At 36.7% G+C, this 23,707-nt stretch overlaps 1 protein-coding gene and 1 long non-coding RNA gene across 2 annotated transcripts; one reads left to right on the top strand and one right to left on the bottom strand.

Moving 5' to 3' along the window:
- Positions 1 to 3,245: 3,245 nt before the first annotated feature.
- On the bottom strand, positions 3,246 to 5,618 carry LOC106396561 (GTPase LSG1-2). Its single transcript, XM_013836985.3, has 6 exons — positions 5,246 to 5,618; positions 4,925 to 5,160; positions 4,108 to 4,845; positions 3,939 to 4,025; positions 3,661 to 3,754; positions 3,246 to 3,585 (listed from the first exon to the last, which is right to left on the bottom strand). The coding sequence occupies exons 4-6, from the start codon at positions 4,004 to 4,006 to the stop codon at positions 3,379 to 3,381; spliced, it is 369 nt and encodes a 122-aa protein (XP_013692439.1). The 5' UTR covers positions 4,007 to 4,025; positions 4,108 to 4,845; positions 4,925 to 5,160; positions 5,246 to 5,618; the 3' UTR covers positions 3,246 to 3,378.
- Positions 5,619 to 22,232: 16,614 nt separating this feature from the next.
- On the top strand, positions 22,233 to 23,685 carry LOC125585453. The gene is made up of 2 exons (XR_007322365.1): positions 22,233 to 23,028; positions 23,177 to 23,685. It is a non-coding gene; the product is annotated as an uncharacterized LOC125585453 (long non-coding RNA).
- Positions 23,686 to 23,707: the final 22 nt, after the last annotated feature.

Raw genomic sequence — 23,707 nt, 5'->3', positions numbered from 1 at the left:
TCCCAACCATCCCTAACTGCTCCCGCGCTCAGTAACCGTCCTGGCAGTTTATTTCTCCCAGAACCGTGTCCAGAAGCCCCTGCCTTCTGATCCGCGGGATTTTAATTAAAAGGGAGTTTGGGCGGTTACTTCTCGGCCTTAACCGCCCATAACCGTTTTACTCAACTGCTCCCGCACTTTATCCCATCAGTAACTGCTCTCGGGTGGTTTCTTATCAGTCTGTAACCGTCCTTGACGGTTTCCCGGTAACTCCCGACAGTTCCAACTGCTCTATAACCGCCTTAGCAGTTTCAGAACTCAACTGTCCGTAAACCGTCCCAATCAGTTAAGCAGTCCAGTAACCACCCGGAACCGTCTTGTAACTGTTCCGGTAACTACTTAGTAACCATTCCAGCCATTTTCCTTGGCTAATCAGTTCATGTTCAGCTCAGTATACGTTCCCGTCAGAACATATACCAGTCAGTCCACACATTGACTAACTGATCTCAGATGACAAGTTCAGCTGCCTTGTCTGAATCCGTCCAGCTTAGTCCGACAAGCTCATCTGCTATGTTCGGACAGACATTATCATCTTAACCGGACCAGTACTATCCAGATGACATGTCCAACATGTCTGTCCCGTCTGATCAGCCCGACCTTGGACTGATCCAGTTCAGACTGCGGGATGGGAATGTTACAATATCGCCGAAGCCGATTAACTTGATCTTTTGTTTCCTTCTCTTTCTTGAAAACAACAATTTCACCACATCATTAGCTCTGGTGAACACTATCGTGAACTGGTAGAGATCTCTCTTGGTTCAGAACAATACCGGTCAAGATATTCTTAGACTTGTGAATCGGGCTTAGTCGTCTTCTTCACAGTCACACAAAAGAACTAAGCCGAAAAATGAAGTGGTCGTTTTGGGATTAGTTCATTCGGTCTTGTAGCTGAGGCAGGCAAGCCAGCTCGGACAGTAGGCTATCCCATGTACATCTCGTTTAATACATGTAAAACGTACATTTAACCAATTCAATTATGTAAGTCAAGGAAAACTTTTTCTTCCGTTACTGAATGTTGTTGCCAGAACTCACCAGGTACAAGAAAATGAACACTTTATAATGTTGAGACTAATACAGCTTAAGATTTAAAGAAACAAAAGAAAAGTTCAAAGGTATTTTTTTTTAATTCTTTTTTCATCTCCCTCGTACTCGTGTGTAAAAGTGTAAACAAAATGTAGAAAACAACAACAACTAGCTTTTACGAGTTTAAGATCCAAACTTGAACTCCAGAGAGATAGGACATCCCGATATATATATATACACTAAAGTAACCAAAAACAAAGGTCTAACCCAATACAAGAACACATTCAACCTTAATTCTAGGCGTTGAATACAATAGTTTTAATAAAGAGTTATTCCTTTATTGATGTTTAGAAAACTTCTCAAAAACTAAAGACAAGCTATTATTTTTCTTATCTTTTTTTGTGAGATCATCTTACATTAGATCTCTTTATATAGGTAATAGGGATCCTTAACTTAGCCTATTACACAATGAATTAGGTCTTTCCTTTTTCCTAATTCTAATAGCTTTAGTTAGTTATTCTAATTCTACTTAATGATAACTTCTTTTTCTAGTTATCCTAATTACACTTAATGATAACTTCATTTTCTTCATGACTTCCTTTTTAGCAATGTTGAAGCTTATCTCCAACATTCTCTCCCTTAAGCTTCAAGCTTCCATTGCTAAGGTCTTGAACTCGAATCAGCTCCCTCATCTCTTTGAACTTGATTCTTGCTAATGCCTTGGTCAAGATGTCTGCGCCTTGAACACTTCCTGGAATGTGTTCAACACCATGCACACGTCCTTGCATATGTTCTTGTAGATATCCCTTGACTACAAGTCATGATTTGAACTTCTTGATAGTTCCATCCGCATCCTTCTTGATCTTGAACACCCATTTGAGACCAGTGACTTTTATATGACTTGGTTTATCAACTCGAATCCATATCTTGTTATTGTTGATTGAGATGATTTCTTCCTTACAAGAATCTTTCCATTCTTTCAAGTCTTTAGCCTTACAGCTCCTTGGCTCATTATCCTTTGATAGTAGAAGTCTCTCACATTCTTCTTTGGATCTTTGAAGAGCATAATCAACCAGATAGCTTGACTGAACACTTTGGCAACTTGATCTTCGCAGATGTCGAACAGGTTCTTCCGGTTGAACAGTTTGTTCCGCTTGAACATGTTGTTCCAGTTGAACATGTTGTTCCGGTTGAACGGGTTGATGTGGTTGAACAGATTGATGTTGATCTTCTATCACATCTTCATATGTGGTGTGATCCTGATCATTATCGAAATCACCTTCATTAGTTGCCTCCGGTTTCGATATGATCATGATCATTATGATGACTATTATTCACCACCACGAGTCCTTCTTCCTTTCGGTATACTAAACTTTCCTTGGAACACTTATGGAACTTTAATCCTTTCAGTACTTGATCAAGCTTTGTGTTCCAGGCTCATGGAGCTTGCCTTAGTCCGTATAAAGCCTTTCGAAGTTTGAAAAGCTTATGTTCTTCTCCCTTCTTTTCAAATCCTTTAGGCTGAGATACATACACATCTTCTGTCAATTCTCCATGTAAGAGTGTTGTCTTCACGTCCAAGTGATGGATCTCTCATCCGTTTGCAGCAGCTAAACCGAATAGCAATCTGATCGTCTCTATACGAGCAACTGGTGCAAACACCTCTTCAAAGTCAATTCCATGTTGTTGAACATATCCTTTAGCCACGAGTCTTGACTTATACTTGTTGATTAAGCCATCTGCATTCCTTTTGATCTTAAAGATCCACTTGAGGCCAATAACTTTTACTCCGGCTGGTTTGTCTACGAGCACCCACGTCTCATTCTCCTCAATAGAATCAATCTCGTTTGTGCAAGCTTTTCTCCACACTACAAGAAAAATGGACTTTCTTAGCGTAAGAAAACAACTATTATATGCTATTGTTAGCGTTATTGAAACCGCTATGTCTGCCCTAGCTATAATAGGTCCCCCTATATGATAGCAGTTTTTTAAACGCCATTATATCAGAGACATATGAAAGCCTTGTTTTTAACTTGCTATGGTTAGTCGAACATTATGATAACTGGATGCTATTTTATTTTCTATCATAGTGATGTATCAATGCTATATCTATTATCGATTATGTGATATTAGAAACTGTTCACAGAAACATGTTTTTGTGAATTATATTTACATAAAAAAAGTAATATTCAATTTATATTTCATTGATAAAACCAAAATGTACTTACATCATTACCACAAACATGTCTACATTTTCATCAAATCTTACACAAACATCAGAGCTAAATATAAAAAGGGCTATAGAAAACAAGGGAACTAAATCAAAACCTTGAGCTCCCATTTCCTTCTTGGCCTTAGCATGTATCTCTGATGTGTGAGAACATCTTCTGCCCTCTCAGCTTTGACATCGAGAGTAGTATTTCCAGTTACTGTCTTTGCGGTTCCTGTCTTTGCACGAGCTATGATGTCTCGTTTTTGCAGTGCAGGAACTAACACATCCCTAGCATCAACTACCATAACAATCTGAAGAAAAAGAGTAAGAATTAAATAAACAAAGACGTTTAATGAGAGGGTTAATACACTTTGCCAAGGACTTACCAAATCACTACGTTCAAGAACTCGCCAAAGCTGTCTCCAGATGTCGAGGTTCTTTTCGAAAGGAGTCAACACAAGCTTTTCATTTTCCTCTAGCCTAAACCCAAATACAGGAGAACAAGTATGCACGTATAAGCAAATGGTAATGAGCAATATAGAACAGTGCACATGACGAAAACAATTCATACACGCCAACAAACATTTCAGTAACGGATAGATATTGATTTTTTTATAAGAATCACACTAGAGAGGTAAGAGTCACTCGACAAAAAAAAGCTAACCTCACAAACATCCGGCGCCAATTCAGAAAAGCTTGTTTTTCATTAGCATCAAGTTCTTCCACTGACATTTCTGATATGCGAGGAGGTCTGAGGATGAAGTAAATGATACTGAAACTCAGAGCTATGGAAATGGAGAAATCAATTAAAAAGAGAATTAAAAGGGACGTGCCTTCAAGGCACTTGAAGACTACTGGCACGTAAAGCCTCTATCTGAAACTTAAACATGAGAGAAACATCACAAGATTAAAAGTTGAGCAAACAACAAATGATACTCGCTCTTCTGCTCCTCGTTTCTGAATTCTGTCTTATACATCAGACATGAGTAAAATCATAAGAACCTGAAAGCAGAGTAGTCTACAGCTTGTTCAGAAGGAGTTTGATGATACATAAAGCTAAATTCTTTCTAGGTCATGTCTTTGCACGAGCTATGATGTCTCGTTTTTGCAGTGCAGGAACTATCTCATCCCTCTTCAGACAACACAAAACACAGTATGTCAATACAGATAAAGGATAAGTCTTTAACAGTTTTCAGATTGAAAGGAAAAGTCTTTTAACCCGGACGGGAAGAGGTGACTGATACCACGCTTCTCTAGAGACTCACCGAGGCAAACCGAGTTTCGAGATAGCGAGTTCTTCAGCATTCAGGGAGCAACCAGCAGCAAAGAGGGCCAGAGACCTATATACTTGTGAAAATAACTTGATACAAAAACCTATAAAACAGTGCTACAGGAATCAAATAAAAACATAGCTGACAACTGAGACGCACATAAGTTCCATCTCTGTTTCACAAGAGAAAAAAATATTTGAAAACACAAACTTTACCAAGAAAGGTGAGAGAAGAAGACCCAGGAGATAGTATAATCACTGCACTGACTCCATTTCTCTAGCGTCAAAACTTTCATTCACCCTAATAACAAAAGGCACAATCCAAATTACAAACACTCTCTATGCCTCATTTCATCAAAAAGGGATGTTTAGAAAGGTACCGTCTTTTATAATCGATACCACCTGTTCCATCAACAAGAGAGAATCTAACTTCAGTGACTTTGGAGAAGTCTTCGTCACTAACTAACCCAACAAGTGACACTTGTTACAAGACCCAACTAAGTAACGAAAAGACGGGAGAAATCTGGAAGAGATTGTATATTTTTTCACCACCGAAATGAAAAGACTCGGTGAATTTCTTCACCCTCACTGGGACGAGTCCCTGGAAGTCATGATTCTGCACTCACAAACACATAGCAAAGTGGATTTATAATCTTTCATAAATCGAAAAACTAGGGCAAAATTAACATAAGGAATCAGACCTTAGCAGTTGAGGAGGATTGCAAAGAATAAGCTTGAGTAATGCTCTTTCTTTCTACACTTAAAGTCGAATAGGCAGAGATGATAAAACTCCAGTGGAATTAAAAAGAATAAGAGCGGAGGATCCAAATCGTCGTGGATGCGGGCAGAGATGGAGTTAGGGTTTGGGTGAGCTGGGTTAGAGGGAACAGGAGGTGGAGGAGGCCGAGGACGGCTGTGGAGAAACAATGTGGTGCTGAAGAAGCAACATCCAAGGAGAGAAAGATCTGGAAAGAATTTTTTTTTTCTATTGTGAGGCTAAAATGAGACATAGTAAAAAAAAAAAAAAAAAAAAGCTTTTGACACCAAACCTATAAACCTTCGGGATTTTTTTTTGCCAGAATCAAAATTTGGCTAAGTATTGGCGCTAATAAAGAAAACTAGGCTCGAAAACTCACTTTCTCTTCCCGCTTAGTGAAAATACGATTTAGCACTAATAAAATGCTATTATAAAGTATCATATTCCAGAATATCATTTTTAATACCAGTTTGTAAATCAATGCTATTGTAATATGCTATTAATACCTCATTTTTTGTAGTGCCATTGAATGGCTTCTTGAAAGTTAATTGGTTCGTCATTGAGTGCAAGAAGTAGAAACTCACACTCAATGTCGGCCAGTAATACGTAGTCTTCAAGATAGCTAGGACGAGTTGATTGACGTGTTGAGCGCCTAGGTTGTGGTTTGATTTGTTCAACGCCTGGATTGACTTAAACATGTTCTTGTTGCTGCGTGTCAGTCTCTTCAGCAGCAAGTTCTTCCTGTTGAGTTCCAACTACGAATGGACCATGTTCATCATCCATTGTAGCACCCCATGACATCCTAAACATACCATGCTCGCTATGTTCTTCCTTGTTCGCTCCCTTCCAATTCCAACACTCCTTCTCATCTTGAATCTTCGGCAACCCGTGTACCACCTGTTGTATCGCCATCGACCTTATAGTTTTGAAACTAATGTGTCCGAGCCTAGCATGCCATCTCCAAGTATCTTCTTCGATTCTCGTGTGCAAACAGGCTGGTCTACCAACTTGAAGTCGCAACTTGTACAGCCGGTTAGGCGACCTTAATACTTTCGCCAGTAGTCTTCCATTAGGGTCTTCCAGTGTTAGGTAGTTATCCCTCATCCTAACATCACATCCTTGTTCAGTGGCTTACCCTCTTCCTCTGTTTCCTCGACCACGATTCCAACCTCTACATCTTCCTCTTGAGTTGTATGATTGATTGGAGTCCGTGTACAGAAGGTTCCCTTGTGGCTCTTGCGTATCTTCTTCCTAAATCCGTTCTTCATATGCCTTGAGTCTCCCAACAATGTCTTCGAAACTCGTTTTATTCAGATCGAGAACTTGTTCAAGTGAGGCTATGATCTGAATATACTAGCTTTGCGGTAAACTGTTCAGGAACTTCTTTACCAGCTTAGGTTCTGCCATCGCTTGACCTAACGCTGCGGATTTGAGGCCAATTCTAATATCTTGCCCGAAAAGATATCTATTGATTCTGTGTCTTTCATCCTTAGACGTTCAAACTCATTCATCAAGGTTTGAGGCGAGCTTCCTTTACGCGTTCATCACCAAGATTTCTTGACTTCACGGCTTCCCAGATTTCTTTAGAGGAGTCGTGAAGGACCCTAGGATATGGAAGAATCACTCAATCAGACTAAGGGATATGAATTCGCCAAAAGGGAGAACTGGTGGAATGAATGGTGACACAAGAGGGGCGGAAAGTCTCTTGATACTACTAGACTTCAGTTGTTACTTGATATGACGCACAAGTCCAACAAAAGAAGGGTTTCTAAAGGTTGGGAAAGGGCGCAGCTCCGACAGTTTTTCTATTAAGTTGGGGGGCCATCTGCTTAACCCAACCCCAGTCTAAATAGTTGGGGTTTGGCTCCAGGCTCCAACTCGATCTTGTGGTAGAGTGCCATACTAGGGCACACTTGGCAACTAATTCGTGGGGCATGATATCCCAAAATTTCTCAAGTACTCGCTGCACTTCCTGAGAAAGAAGTAGTCTTGGTATTGTTTTTCAGGTCGATTAAAAGACGCAGCAGAAAAAGCTCAAACGCCCCTGTTTCTGGTCTTTTAGTCACCTTCCAATGGCTCTTTTCCCAATCACATCCCCGAAAGACAAAAGGAAAGACAAAGATTACCATTCGGCGAAAGCAGGTCCATAAGGTGAAGACTCTCTATCGTCAGATCGTTGGCAGTCTAGTTCTGCTTGATATGACGCACAAATCTAACGAAATAGAGAATGTTTACTCGGAGATAACCTCACCAAGAAACAAGAAGTGTTCTACAAAGAACAAAGAGATAAACTCATAAAAAGGGGAAAACTCATTGTGTTATTTCGTGGCTCTTAGGCCTTATTTTTAGGATTGCAAGTTGTAGAGATCCAAAGAAGAATGTGCTAAAAACAAGATATTGAAAATAGAAACAAAGACTTGACTAAATAGAGTCTTTGACTGAAACTTGGACTGCCTCTTGATATAGCCACGACCAGGACTTTGAAAAGTGAAGAATATGCTCCTGATATGGGCCAAGACATGTCTCTTTAAAGTCTGGTCGAAATCCATCTTTTTTCCTTAGCCAATTTTTATCGGTTTCTCCATTTGGCCCAAACAAGTCTGTTTTTGATTCTTTTTGTAAACCATCAAGCCCAAGACTTTCTTGGACATTTAAAACATGAATAATCACCTTTTTAATGATTGAATTGGTCATTGGTTCATCAGAAAGAAGGTTAGCCATTTCCAACTTCTCGGGTGGTCTGAATTCGCGAGAACTAAAGATCACATGATTTGTAAATAGCATAACTGTCACATATGAACTCCGTTTAATCTGATTCTTCTTTGAGGAGCTCCATAATTTAGTTGAGAACACTTTCCAAGTGATTTCATGGGTATAATCCTCGTGGTTTGGAAGATATGGGTCAAACAATGAACATATATCTTTACTGCTTTCCATGATCATGCCATGCATGTCTGTTTTGCCCGGTGCGCTACCCAAGGGCACATCATTCTCTCCCTCTTAAAAAATATTTGACCTGAAATCTATTTTACATGTATCAAAAGCAAATAAATCAGGAAAAAGAATCTAAAGAACATGTAAAATATAGTGAAGGAAAATTTTGAAAAGAAACTTCCTTGAAGTTTTGAAGTTGTTTTCCTCAAGTATTTCCATCTCCAAATCTCAAACTTATAAGCACGATCTCTGCTTCTTTTCCTGACACCTCATGGAGACTGATCCTGTTTATTCTGGACACTCAAAATAAACATTAAAATACCAGGATCATATGTGCAGGACAAGTACTTGTTCAGATCAGAAACCAAAGTTTCTTTCCCTAGAACATGTAGCACACGTTTCAGATCATCATGAAGCCTATCAAAGTAAGTGTTGTACACCAGAATGGTGTCAGGGCACATGATAGAACTGTTACTAAAGAACAATTTCAAAACATGCGCAAATTTCTAAGATTTAGAACATAAATGATCGATTTCAAACCGAGAATTACTTATCCAAGGATCAGAACTTTTATCAAAGAAGGTGTTGTAAATCAGAATGCTTTCAATGCATGAAATATCATAAAACATTTTCAAAACGTGCCTAACATGATCAGAATTAGAATACAAAAGTTCAAGATCAGATTTCAAAACAGAATCATAACAAAAATCGGTTTTAGCTCTAAGTGATTTCTGTTCCAGCAAAGTCTTAACTATAAATTCGTCCAAGGCACAAGTGGATGCAAACAAGTTACCAGTGATCAGTGCATATCTATAACAGCTCAGATTAAAGCTATTATCTTTGAAGACAAATGAATCAAACGAATTTCTAGCACAAAAATCAAGCTCAAGAGACTCTTCAAAATGATCTAAACCTTTGCTATGTTTCAAGAACTGATCAAAACTCAAAAAAAAATCCAGAATTGATGCCATTGTCATGTTGAAAACGTTTTTGATCAAGAAGTTCATCTGGTTCAAACACTTTAAAAGAATTAAACATGTTTTCAAAAACAGAATCTGAAACACGAAATTCTTTAACCTTGTCAAAACCAAAACGTTTTACATCTTGAGAACTGATCTTAACACACATTTCAGACAGAAAATTGATCAAATCAAGTTTCTGAGAATGCTCTTGAATGTATGTGGTCAAATGCGTAGGAGTTGTGCCTGGATCAAAGCAGAGATGATTCTCCATGTTGATGGATGTCAAGCTTGGTGCTTTCTCATCAAAGTTAGGACCAAGTTCGTCTTCCTCATCAAAGATGGGACCTAGGCATCGTCCAAGGGTCTCCTAGTATCAAGAAGCGATCCTTAATGTGGGTAGTCGAATGGTTTTTCCTCAAAATCCTGTGAAAATAGAACAAGACTACTCGGATGCTCCGGTTGCAAAAAAGTTAGTTCTGCAATAGTCTGTTTTTTATCAAACATAAAATCAGGTTCTGGAAAAGGAAGATCACAATTATCCTCACAAATCATCAAACTTTCAATCAGCTCTTCATCGTACTCATCAAAAATTGGTAAAGAATCTGAAAAATCTGTTAGATCTTCAAGGTTGTTTTCAGATTTACCTTTGAGTTTTTCATTGATGAATAATGATAGATTAGCTACAGGTGCACGTGTGGTTGTGCTCTTCTTCTGGATTTTACCGACGTCCTTGAGGGCTTTCACCACACCCTCCACAAGGTTGTCACAAAACTCTCGGACTTCAAACTGACTGAAAAGCCTTCTTTGGTCAACTTCAAACATATTAACCTGAAAATTCTTAACACAAAAGGTTAACAGATAAAAATAATCCTCACACTCTCAAGTGTTTATCGTCACTCACACACATGTTTAGAAAATGAAAGATGAGAAGATGTATAGATAGTACCGGTTGAGTGGCTCTGATACCACTTGAAGGACCCTAGGATAGGGAAGGATCACTCAATCGGACTAAAGGATATGAACTCGACAAAAGGGAGAACTGGTGGAGTGAATGGTGACACAAGAGAGGCGGAAAGTCTCTTGATACTACCAGACTTCAGTTGTTGCTTGAAATGACGCACAAGTCCAACAAAAGAAGGGTTTCTAAACGTTGCGTAATATGACGCACAAGTCCAACGAAATAGAGAATGTTTACTCGTAGATAACCTCACCAAGAAACAAGAAGTGTTCTACAAAGAACAAAGAGATAAACTCATAAAAAGGGGAAAACTCATTGTGTTAAATCGTGGCTCTTAGGCCTTATTTATAGGATTACAAGTTGTAGAGATCTAAAGAATAATGTGTTAAAAACAAGACATTGAAAATAGAAACAAAGACTTGACTAATTAAAGTCTTTGACTGAAACTTGGACTGCCTCTTGATATAGCCACGACCAGGACTTTGAAAAGTGAATAATATACTCCTGATATGGGCCAAGACATATCTTTTTAAAGCCTGGTCGAAATCCATCTTTTTTCCTTAGCCAATTTTTATCGGTTTCTCCATTTGGCCCAAAAAGTCTGTTTTTGATTCTTTTTGTAAACCATCAAGCCCAAGAATTTCTTGGACATTTATATGGGTGTAGAGGGAAAACTTGCGTGTTGCTGCCGATGGCATTTTATATGGGTGTAGAGGGAAGATTACGAGTTGTCATCTCGTAATCTAACTCTTTGTCAACTGCTATATCTGTGATCTGTTTCGAGAGTTTTCGGCAGTGTGTAAACTTGCGGGATTTCTGAAGACGCTCGAATATTGGCCAAGAGACAAATTTTGGGATCTCGTATCAGGGTGTTTGATACTATGCCTAGAGATGTAAGAGACCGGTGTGTTGGGTTTAGGGCAAGACCTATGTCTAATCACGGCTTTAAGGGGTGCGATGACTACTTCGACTTACGTTTCCCGTATCAGTTTTGACCTGATTCCATCCCACTTTAAAGTCCGCGATATGTTCTCGGCTTACGTGACTTGTATGGTAGGAATCGAGCATCTCTTCGAGGACAATTTTTAAGTCTCCCGAAAGTGCTGACCAAAATTTCGGATTTTTATATAGCGCTATTACCCTTGTGTCAGGTGTACGAGAGCTATCTCTACGAGATGGCAAAGTCTGTTTAGGACGTTAAGAGTTTGTTGTGATCAGCAACAAACTTATTGGTAGATATTACCGTTTTTGAGTCTTCGTGAAGAATACGTGTTTGAGAAGATGTTAGTATGCATGACTGTTTGGTCTTCCAAGAAGGTGCATTTATCGAGGAAGGTAATTTTGTTGAAAAATGGTTCTTCAGGCGTCTGCGACGTCTCGTAATTCTGAAGATTGATTTTTTCTATCGTATGCCGCGTTTCGTGCTTGAAATGTTCGCGGGCTTGAAGATGTTTCGCGATATTGCAAGGGTTTAATCTTAGCCCTGCGTTTGAGAAACATTTTGGTCTGTCTACGGATATTCGCAGCCAAAATTATTGTTCCTGTTTGGATGCTAATAATTTGATTTGCGATCGAGGAATTAGAACTGAGGGGTCGCGTAAATATGTCCATGGGAAGAAGCGTTTTCCTTTATAGTGCTTTGTGAAGTGTTGGCCTTTCGAGATCTATTTCGTGCATTTTGGAGGATGTTTCGTATACCTATAGAAGCTTTGTTACGAATTTTTCCTTACATGCCGCGTATTATGGTTAAAACATAGCGGGCTTAAAGTGAATTGTAGAATGTATCGAACTTGGTCGATTATCGACAAGTTTTGGTTTTCCGTTAACCGTTTGGTTGTTAGGACTGAGTTTCGTTACGAAGAATTTATCATAAGATTTCCGACTGTGGTTTATACGATAATTATTCTCTTAATAGTCTCACGACCTTTTTAGACAAATCGTAGATTGTCGTTTAGCCGTTAAGTGATGGAGCGATGGTTTCTCAAGTAGTTTGGCTTGGCCTGAAGGATGTGTTCGCTCAGATAGCCAAGGATGTTGTAGGTCGAGGATTAGACCATGGTACTTTGACATTTAAGGTCATGTTAGTTTACGATCGTCCTTAAAGGGGATGGCAAATTCCGGATTGGACCTTTACTGGAAGGCGTAATTGACCGAGGGACAAATAGCGCTTGTCGAGAATGATAGGCCAAGTTTGCCAGAATTATCCGTCTTAAGATGGCTGATAGTCATAGAAAACGATTCTATGCTTTAGGTTTCAGTTATACGATGAATGTTTCGTTTAATGTTACCTATAGTCTTATGAAAATTGATTCGTTTTTGTCTGAGGAAGACGTAGCCTAAGAGGTTTGATACATAACCAGTGCGGAGTCAGTTGCGGGACGATTGCCTGCTCGGATGTGACCGAGAGGAACGAAACGCAGAAGCCAGTGAGCCGCATGGCTAAAATACGAGATCTATTAAATCGTAATGCGAAGAGATCTCTCTTTAGATTGGTCATCCAAAGTCAGATTTTACAGCTTTGTGTTTGCTATACAAAATATACTTCTTCGTAAAACCAGTTATATTTACTTTCAAAAGTTTCTTCGTAAGACTTGGTCTGATTGTACGAAGGATTTTTCGTGTAAGTAATGGGGACCGGTTTTACGAAGATTGTAAATCGGTGATATGTATACACATGTCAAAGTAGCGTTGTTTCTGCGGGTTTTACGAGAAACGTTTCTGCTTTGATTTCGATCTTAGGTGAAAGTTGCTTGGAGTTACTCATGGAGTGTTACCGAAGTTTATTTCACTACGATCTAGTCGCATAACGTTTTTCATTGGTTTTTTGAGAGAATTCTCATGACACATTCGTTTTTGGAACGAATTGGTCAACCAGAGGTAGATCTAGCCAACGATCGGGAAGAAAATGTTCCCTTTAATGTGCTCAATGCTACATTTATTGTCGAGTTTTCTTCGTCACAAATGTTCTCGATGCTTTTCCGTGACTCACTTGGTTTCAACGGAAACTGAAAGAAATGCTCTGATGCTTGAAGATTTCTCGTAGAAATTTTTATACGAAAATGGTTTTAATTAAAGCCGGAAAGGGCTTCAAGACTTTGGCGAATCGACGAGTTTCAGTTTGATATTGGTACAGGTTTTCTATACGCATGATTGTAACAAGAAATGCTGTGTAGTCTTTGAGATTATGTTCATGATCGTCTGGATATGTTGCTAGCATTCAGACGAATTTTAGATTGTCGTTTGCCTACTTGGGACGATTTGCTTTGACGAAAGCGTTTTTTGACGATTTGCAAAAGTTTGTGAAGTTTGAGAGTGTACGAGTATAGTATATGTACCTACTCCCCCTTTTTTTTATGAAAGAAAATGGTTGAACCGATACTTTGAAGAGTTGTGTACGTTTCTTCTTCCGAGGTTTGGAATGATCGGTAATCCGGGATGATTTACAGACGACGCTGGGACTGTGATTTGGTTGTTTCCAGGTTGACGACTTGAAATATGTCGGTTTTAAGAAAATCGCTAGAAACGAATCGGTTTTAAGATGACGTTTGTGTCTCTAGTTTTTTCTCTCTTTAGGAAGCAAGCTGGAATTGCGCGATCGTTTCTCAATTTTCAGAGAGTTTAGAGCAGTTTGCAAGAGCTGGCTGAACAGTCATGGAACAATATACCAGGACAAAAAAAATCGCCTAAGACTTAGTTCGCTAGACTATCCACCTAGGTTTTAAGTTCCCTAAAGTTCTACGTCAGTCTCAAAGGCGTTTGCTATTTCTTAGTAATTTCCTACGAAAGTTCCAAGCCTGATTTCAAGTCAGAAATACCTTAGTTCTCTCGAAGATTCGGGTTAGCCTCTTCTCCGTTTTGCTTGCTCATTTGCCCTTACTCTTTTCGTGTCTGTCTGCCCATTTCGAATAGCAAGAATATAGATTCTTCATGGACTTCTCTGCTTTCATGTCTGTGTGTAGGCTGCTGTCAATATTTGTGGTTTTCGTGATCCATGTTTCAATCTGAGTATCATTGGATTTACGAAAGTGAATGAGCATTTCGTAAAACTTTTTTAGAGTTTAAGAATAGCCAGGGATGATCAAGAGGTGCCATGGATGATCAGGAGGTGCCAAGGATGATCAGCAAGATTTGCCAGGTGATAAGATTTTGGCGACAGATCGAGGCGCGAGAGGAAGGATGGTGAGACCGTGGAGAGAGGCGGATGGGCGAATTTTGATTCTCGGATTTCGCTCCATCTCTTTCCTTATCCGAGATTCTTTTCTACGATTGTTGTTAGACTTTTGAAGGTTGTCAAATGTTGCCAACTTTAGTTTTACGAAAGTTTTTTCAAAAAATAATATCGAGTTTAATTTTACGAAAGTTATTCCGCACAATGTTATCGATTTTAATTTTACGAAAGTTGTTTCGTAAAAGGTTGTCGAGCTTAATTTTTGCAAAGGTTATTTCGCAAGATGTTGTCGAGCATAATTTTACGAGTTTTGTTCCGTAAAGAAGTTTTCAAGTTTTGGTTGTACGAGAACCGTGACGAGGTTAATTACTGCAACCAAACTTAATCATAAGTTTTTCTCATATCTATGGATGTTTTGAGTAGTTTTTTTCCGAAGTAAGATTTAGGTGACAAACATCGACAACTTGCGGAATTTGTTACTGTGGAAGTGAAACTTGAATTCTTACGAAACCTTAGGCTTCAGAAAACGTTTTAGCGGCGGGGATACGATCTCCCGTTTTGCTTTATTTAGTCTTCGTCAGCCGTTTTAGGTTTCGGGTGATTCTATAGAAATTAACTTCGTTTCTCTGAAATTTATTTGGAAGAAGTACAGCAGTGGGGGTTTCATAACCGATTTGCTGCGCTTCCTTTTTATACGATAAATCTAGGGTTTTTCTGAAAGATATTCGGAAGAAGTACAGCGGCGAGTTATGCACCAGATTTGTTGTGCTTCCTTTTTTCCGCGACCGACCTAGGGTTTTTCTGCAAGATAGTCGGAAGAAGTACATCGGCGAGTTATGTACCCGATTTGTTGTGCTTCCTTTTTCCGCGATTAACTTAGGATTTTTTTGCTGGGGAGAGGAAGTTTTACTTTTCCGAAAAGTTTTCGGAAAACGTGTTTTGGTAAAACCCTTACATGTTGAGATTTCTTTAGTTCGGTAATGAGCCAAACTTACGGGGTTTGATAAGATTTATCGTTTCCCTTTATGTTTAGAAAGAGAAATCGCGAGCTTGTTTCATTGCACTTCCTGTGGCGAAAAGTCGCGGCAAGGTTTTCGATTTTCTCAAGAACTGTGGCGTTTGCGTAAGGGTTGGCCATAGGCGCAGTGGCGGCTGGAGTTGTCTTACCAGCATTGTTGCGAACTGCGATTTTGTCTTTCGTATTTCCAGACATTGTTTTGATCAAGCGTTTTGCGGCTATGAGTTAGAGTAATCTGTACCCCCCCCCCCTCCTTCTAGCACCAAACTGTGGGAATCGAAATTCGCACTGTCAATTTCCGTTTAAATAAGGAAAGTGGGAGAACCATAATTTCCTAGAGGTCCCGGATATTTGCTAATACCACACGCCAAGCAATCAGAACACGCAATAAAGACGAGAAAAAGTAAGAAATCGAAAAAGAGAGCAAAGTAGATCTTATTCCGAATTCGCGTTTGAGCGTTACAACAAGGTAAGAGCCTCGGCGAGATTCCTAGCTCTAAAACCCTAAAGCTGCTAAACCTAATTGAGTCGCAGCTCGAATAACAAAAACAAAAAATTGCCTAAATTGCTCTAAGAGCTAAGTTTGTTGTGTATCACGAATCCCCTTTGCCTCTCACCTAGGACTCCTTATATACTTACTCCTCGGTCGGTTTGCGCCTTTACCCTTCTGCCCTTAAGCCGTTATAGCTCAAAAATAGAGATATTCCCATTTTCCCGATCTTCGTGATTATCTTCCGAAACTTGACATTTATCCGTGGAAACTTGACATTTATCTTGCCTTACGAACCAAGCATAAACCGTCATAAAGCTTATGGGTTTTCAGTTAAGAAATCGTAAGTGGACTTCGAGTTGCGTTTTAGGTCTCTTTGGATCGTCTTTGACTCGAAACGTTTATTACGGTTTCTTCGATAAAAACAAACTTCCTGCGGTTTTTATCATAAAGTTTGACTGATGACTTCGAGTGATGAGAAACAAAGAATGGTTTAGCCATGGCCTACGGGAGATACCATTAAAGAGTAAACCGAGCTTGGCTGGAGCTCGTGTACATGCTTGGTCGCTACGTAGCGAACGAGCTTGGCTGGAGCTCGGTCGCTACGTAGTGACCAAGCGTGTTTGTGCTCGGTTGCTACGTAGTGACCAAGCCGTGTTTGTGCTCGGTCGCTACGTAGTAACCGAGCTTGGCTTGAGCTCGGTCGCTACATAGTGACTGAGCCGTGTGCGTGCTCGGTCGCTACGTAGCGACCGAGCCGTGTGCGTGCTCGGTCGTTACGTAGCGACCGAGTTTGGCTTGTGCATGGTCTGATGGCCATACTTGAGCTTGTCCGTGGCCGATTTGTATACGTGTCAGTTGCCTTCGGACAATCAGTATTTAGTTGTTCGATTGAGATTAGAACAAGATTTTACCGCAAGGCTCTTCGTAAAGATTTCTTTACGAAGATTACTTTTGGTAAAAATGTTCGTGCTGATTTTTATGGACTTTCAGACATTGATTCCGTCGTGACCCATTTTGACCCCAACATCTGTTTTGCCCGGTGCGCTACCCAAGGGCACATCAAGTCGACTTCACCAACTTGCAATATTAGGTTTTCTCGAATCGATTGGAATAGGAGAGCAGTAGCAATATCCTTCTTCTCTTCATCGTCTGTTCTTGGTTCAATTGATTCCCAAACCTTGTGTACTCACAGTAACACATTCATTCTCATAGCCTATACCGTGTAGTTCGTTGAAGATAACATCAGATAGACCACCGTGGAAGGCACGGCTTCCATAGTCTTCGATGTTGATTTTGAATCACTCATTCCTTTGGTGAAACTTCTTCAATGAATTAAACCTGGAGCCCTGATACCAAATAAAGTAACCAAGAACAAAGGTGTAACCCAATACGAGAACACATTCAACCCTAGTTCTAGGCGTTGAACACAATAGCTTGAATAAAGAGTTCTTCCTTTATTGATGTTTAGAAAACTTCTCAAAAACTAAAAACAAGCTATTATCTTTCTTATTTTTTTTATGAGATCATCTTACATTAGATCTCCTTATATAGGTAATAGGGATCTTTAACTTAACATATTACACAATGAATTAAGTCTTTCCTTTTTCCTAATTCTAATAGCTTTAATTAGTTTTCTTAATTCCACTTAAAAATAACTTCCTTTTCTAGTTATCCTAATTACGCTTAAGGATAATTTCATTTTCTTTGTGACTTCCTTTTTAGCAATGTTGAAGCTTTTCTCTGACACATATATATATATTCATGTGAACTTAGAGACTAATCAAAGCCTAATTCCTAAGCTATTTCATTTTTGCTTTCCTCCTCATCCAGTGTTCTTAATTTCTGTGAGAGACGGTGCATGTAGTGTTCGAAGGTCTCGAGTCTACTATACTGATCAGAACATAGTCGATCACGTGACATGTTTTTTTTTTCTTTTTGATAGACCTTCTCGGCTGATCAGGTCGGCCCCGAGAGCAACGCCCTTAGTGCTACAGAGTGTAGTAGCCCGAAAGTGTACCACACTGCCTGACCCGAATTTGAAATACCTTCCGACTAATGCCAGAGGGTGGACCAACCATCTGTTATGACCCACCATGTAAACCACTTGGGCCGAAGCCCAAGCCCAGACTGGCCAAATAGTGATAATTTAGTTCCCATGGGAAATCGAACTCAGAACTGATGTGGGTACACACCAAGTCATAGGAGATTGCCACTAGGCTACCATCGTTAAAAAGACACCTTTTCACACAGATTCTTCACCGTAGTCGAACCATTTCACATCTGAAAATCAAAAGTATTTTTACTAATTTAAAATTATAAAAATTAAGAAGAGGAAAAAAAAAGTCAATTTTGGTTATATGCTATGTATGTAAACGAATATATAAGATGCGATAAATGACAAGCTAATTACGGTGCAGATTGTGACTCTTGCTTTTAGGACCGCATTTGCGGGATACAACAAAGTTGCCGGTTACATAACACCCAAAATGATGAGTGGCACAGGTGGTGATAGTGAGACAACGTTCACACATTTAAGAGACGTGTATACGAGAGGCGGCTTTTGAACCTTTCATTTTGTAAGTTGCATTGGTATACTCCCTTTATTTTTCTTAAGATAGAATAGTAGTTACTAAAACCCATCAGCTAAAAATGTATCGTAAAAAAAATGTTTAAGTAAAAATTTGACGAAAGAAACCCTCAACTTTAATTATGTTAACATCTGTCACCTTCAGTCACCAAATTTTAGACGAGAATGACATACATTAACGGAATTAAAGTTAAAAATTTCTTTCTTTGAATTTTTAGTTGATGGGTTATTTTGCAATTCATCTTTAGTTGAATGGTTTTATTACTAAATGAGATTAAATGTTTTAAAATCTTTATTATCACTTATCCATTATTTAAAACTCTTAGTCGATTTAAATTCTTATACATTATTTTATCAATTTTTATAACTGATTTATAAATATTTATAAATGATTAATAAGGTTTAACAATAATTTTATAAAATTAAAGATATGGTTGTTTGTCATACTATAAAAATAACAGGAAGTAAATAAATAAAGCAAGAAAAGTAAGTAAAATATATATTTTATTTGATTAATATTGGTTCGGACATCAAAGAGAAGAAAAACAATCATGCATCTGGGAAAAAGAAGAAAGTATGACCTAAAGTCCGGAAATAGTGTAAAGAGGAGAAAAATGCTGACGCCATACTTTAAGCATGAAGGTTGAATTTCTAAGCTAAGTAATTATCACCAATACTACTTATAAATTAATATAACTTAGAAATCTTAAATTATTTGATATTTTCTAATAATAATATAAAAAACTTTATGTGTTTCCTCTTTTGTAAAGTTTTTTTTTGCATTACTTCATATTTTCGTAATATCACGAATAACCATATATTATTTCATTCTAACAAGTAGCAAAAACTATAAGAGTTTATAAAATCATTGTTAAGCCTTATAAAATCATTTGTAAAAGTAATAAAAATTATAAAACAGTTATAAAATTGATAAAGTATTGCATACAAATTTGTAATTTAGTTTAAATGCTTATAAATCGACCGTAAGAGTTTTAAATAATGCATAAGTGATAATAAAATTTTAAAACATTTAATTTTATTTAGTAATAAAAATCTTCAACCAAAAATGAATAGCAAAATAACTCCTCGATTAAAAATCCGATGAAAGAAACCTTTAACTTTAATTCCGTTAATGTCAGGCACCCTTCGTCTAAAATTCCGTAACGGGCGGTGACAGACGTAAACAGAATTAAAATTAAGAGTTTTTCATGAAATTTTTAGTTGAAGATTATTTTTACGATCCATTTTTAGCTGAAGGATTTTTTTACTAAAAATCCTAGATATAACTTGATTTTTTTAGTACTTTCAACACGTTACACGTTTATATATGCTGTAAGGCTAGTCTTTCTTCCGTTAGGGTGATATTAACTCATTTTATGTATATTTAAAGCTGTTGGTTCATCTTTCAATTCGTTCTTACAAGAATTCCCCCCACCCAGTACAAAAAGCCAGCGGAGTATAGCGCCAACTTTCCACCGTAGAAATTTAGCTATTCCATCTAGAGTGCATCCAAATGGTGAGAGATATTTCAGTTCCCCATAAAATAAGGTTAGTGACTTACACAATAACACCAGTGGATTCGAGACCCAATTCATCATCATTTCTATTGGTCAATATACGTTTCCTATATAAAAGTTATTTTGTGGAAGACCAAAGTGAAGTGAAAAAGAGTTGAGAACTAGAAGAAAAAAGTCAATTCTGTTCTTAAAAAAGAGGATAAGATTCTCCTTTTTAATATTGGATTATGCCATCTTATTAGATAACAAAAGAAAATGAAACAAGAAGTTGCCGACGTAGATATGAAAATGTCTCTAATAATGACCCAGCTATTAGTTTCGTTTTGTACGTCTCTTGAATCACTTCATTCACTTTAATGTCTACCAAATATTAAGTTATTGAATGTGCCATACCTTAATTTTATTTTATCCGAAATAATATATTACTAGGATAAGACATGCGCCTTTCACATGGTGAATTTATATGAAAATTATTTAAAAAATATCGTATGAAAAAAATAAAATGTATATTCTTGATCAAATTAATATTTTTGGCTCTTAAACAAGTTTTTAAAAACTTTTTTTGTTAATTACATAATTTGTTTACTGATGAGCTGATCTCATTTTTTAAAATATTTTAAGTCAATAACTCATTTATGGCAAAAAAACCTAACGTTTAGGCCGAAGAATCTCAGCCATACTATTTGGTTACAATGAAACTATGCCAGCTTGGTATTATATCATGATTTAACAATTTAAAAGTTAATTATGGTTATTAAAAGTTTGCATTCATGTGTCAATCATATCTATCTTTAATGTTTTTCTCATTTTTGTGTCGTTTTTTTTTTCATTTTGGTTATTTCTCAATATAAATATTGATTTTTGAGTTTATTCTCATTTCATTATTTTGTTTCGGCCTAAGATTTAGAAAATGTTTAAGATTTAAAATTATTAAAGAGATATATACTTAGGTTAAGATCCGCGTCTTGTGCAGAATAAATATTTTATATTTATTACTTATTTTATGTTTTCTGCATATTATGAAATAATAAAATAATAATTATATATTAAATAACTAAAAAAACAGTTACTATTATGTAATAAATTGGCGTGTGAATATAAATCAAAAGACTGTACTTGTTTATCCGCAATCGTTTTAAGGTAAATAAATCAAAACAATCAATCTTATCTATCGTATATGATATATAATTAAATTTAAATGATATTAACATAGATATATAGTATACTTTTAATATGAATATTTATTAAATGAGGTTTCTACTCATATGATTTTATGATTATTTGCAAATTTTTGTAGAAAAACTTTTACACCAATGATTTTTTTAATGTAAAATGTTTAGTGGTTTCAATAACTTATAATCATTTTAAAAACAATGAAGATTTCAAAATTAAAATATTAACTTTTCAATATATGTTCAACGCAGATATCAAAATATAAATATGTATTTCCATATGATGAATAGTTTAATTAAAACGATATGAAATATATATATATATATATATATTAACATAAACACCTATTAAAATAAAATTATTTATCCATATGATTTTATAATCATTGTATCCTATTATAGAAAAAAAATTAAACCTTGATCACAAAAGTTTATGTGTGATTTTTTAATAGTTTTAGTAATTTATACTCGTTTTGAAAAATTCGAAATACAACATATACAAAAACAAATCAAATTTTTTATTATATGATTAATGTAATTGTGTAATTTATTTTAATAATAATAATTAATTCTTAGGATATGTTATAACATTTTAAATGTTTCTCTATTAATATATAGGGGATGACTTATTCTTAGGTTCACCACCTAGGGTAAACCTATAAATTCACCGACAAATAGGATTTTGTTATTTTATATTCAATATCTTATTTTTTATAAAAGAAAAAAAATATTATCAAGTTATACTATGATTTTAAAATAAAAAGGTCAAAAACTAAATAAAAAATAGTAGTAGTTACTTTTAAAAAATTAAATTATTGTAACGTCTTCAGCAAAAATCAACATCTATAAACTATTGGGTAAACCCTAAACTCTTGGATAAACCCTAAACTCTTGGATGAATTCTAAACTATAAATAAAAACACTAAACTCTCAAGGGTTTAGGATTTAAGATTTAGGGTTTAGGCTTCAGTGTTTTAGTGTTTAGTGTTTTTGATTTAGAGTTTAGAATTTATTCAAGGGTTTAGGGTTTAGGGTTTATCCAAGGGTTTAGACTTTAGGATTTAGGGTTTAGGATTTAGCTGACGATGTTAAAATATTTTTTTTTGTAACTACTATTATTTACTTTTTATTTTAAAGTCATTATATAACTTGACAATATTTTGTTTTCTTTTCTAAAAGATATCGAATATAAAATAATGAAATCCTATTGGTTGGTTAACCTAGAGGTTTACGCCAGGGGTGAACCCAAGAATAACACTCGTATATTATTGGGTCTTTGTTTGTTGGTCAATCACTATGTTGCTTGCTAGAACTTTCATTGTGACATACCGACATTTGTTCCGTGAGAAAATCATCTTAATAGATTTCAAATAAGATGACCATTGAGAAAGGGCATGAATTTAATTTATTCTTGAAATTAAATTTTAAAGAAGGGTTATGTAAGTAAATAGTTTGCTATACTACAAAAGAAATCCAAATTAAAATTAAGTTAAAATGTGTATTTAAGTATTTGTAATCCACATGTTTATTCCTCAACTATAGCTCGTGTAGAATAATACTTTAATATATGATTGTAAAAATTTGTGATTAAAAGGTCAAATCTCTTAATAGTTAACGGTAATATATTTTTTAAACGTGATCATGATTATAATTTTAAAACCAGAATTCACAAAAATGAGTATTTAATTATTCAACTATATGCAATTGACAACAGAAAAGGTCGACTAACATAATTTATGATGATTTTTGGTTGTTTCTCCGCTGCTTTTTCTCATTTCTTCGAGACAACATTGATAAACATAGAATCTGGAACTGTGTTATCATCTTCTCCTGAAGAGTAATTGGAAGATGACTCCGAAGATGTAGACTCAGCGCCAGCCTCAGAGTCGAATTCAAAAGAAACCTCTTCTTCAAGGCAGTTGAGGATGGAGAATGTTGAATTGATCTAGAAACTTTTTTTCCTTCTAGAAAATCCAATCTCCTCCTGATTAGAAGCAGTCTTTGCTTGTTTCCCTTTCTTCTTATCAGGATCCACTAAATAATACTTGGCTGTAATTTTTGAACAGATTTAGAAGATTCAGATTTGTTCATCCTCCCCTTTCTTCTTCGAGCTGAAGAGTTGCAGAAAGAGCAAGGGATTGGAGCAGTAAAGCATCTACAAATATTATGTTCAACTTCTTTACAATTATCACAAGTTGGAGGGAGTCAGGGATATGAGACTTCAACTCGATGCGTGTAACCAGATTCAAACTAGACATTCATGACTTCTGGCAGAGGTTTTGAAAGATCAATAACTATGAACATCCTTGCAATTTAATTTCGATATATGAGGATGGAGGTAGAGAGGAATCCCAACAGTGCCGGCCCTTGCATGAAGCCAACGAAGCACCCGCTTGCGGCCGTGTATTTTATTAACTAAATTCGGCCACATTTCATAAATGTTTTCTTTAGTGTAGTGGTTAACTCTTGCCCACATTTTCATCAGAATAAGGGTTCGACACCCAGTGACCACAATTTCACTATCTATTTTTTCTTTATGTTTTTTTTTCTTTATAAAAGTGGCCACATTTTTATTTTTGCATCCGGCCTTTCAAATT

The sequence above is a fragment of the Brassica napus genome, chromosome C4 (assembly GCF_020379485.1).
Source record: "Brassica napus cultivar Da-Ae chromosome C4, Da-Ae, whole genome shotgun sequence".
In the NCBI taxonomy this organism is placed as follows: domain Eukaryota; kingdom Viridiplantae; phylum Streptophyta; class Magnoliopsida; order Brassicales; family Brassicaceae; genus Brassica; species Brassica napus.
This window is presented reverse-complemented; position numbering and strand designations above follow the sequence as displayed.

Excerpts from the sequence above, each read along its gene's own strand:
- LOC106396561 (XM_013836985.3), bottom strand. The coding sequence starts at position 4,006 with ATGTCAGTGGAAGAACTTGATGCTAATGAAAAACAAGCTTTTCTGAAT. Across the intron at positions 3,755-3,938 it reads TGGCGCCGGATGTTTGTGAG|GCTAGAGGAAAATGAAAAGC; the intron begins GTTAGCTTTTTT and ends ATTTGGGTTTAG. Across the intron at positions 3,586-3,660 it reads TTCTTGAACGTAGTGATTTG|ATTGTTATGGTAGTTGATGC; the intron begins GTAAGTCCTTGG and ends CTTTTTCTTCAG.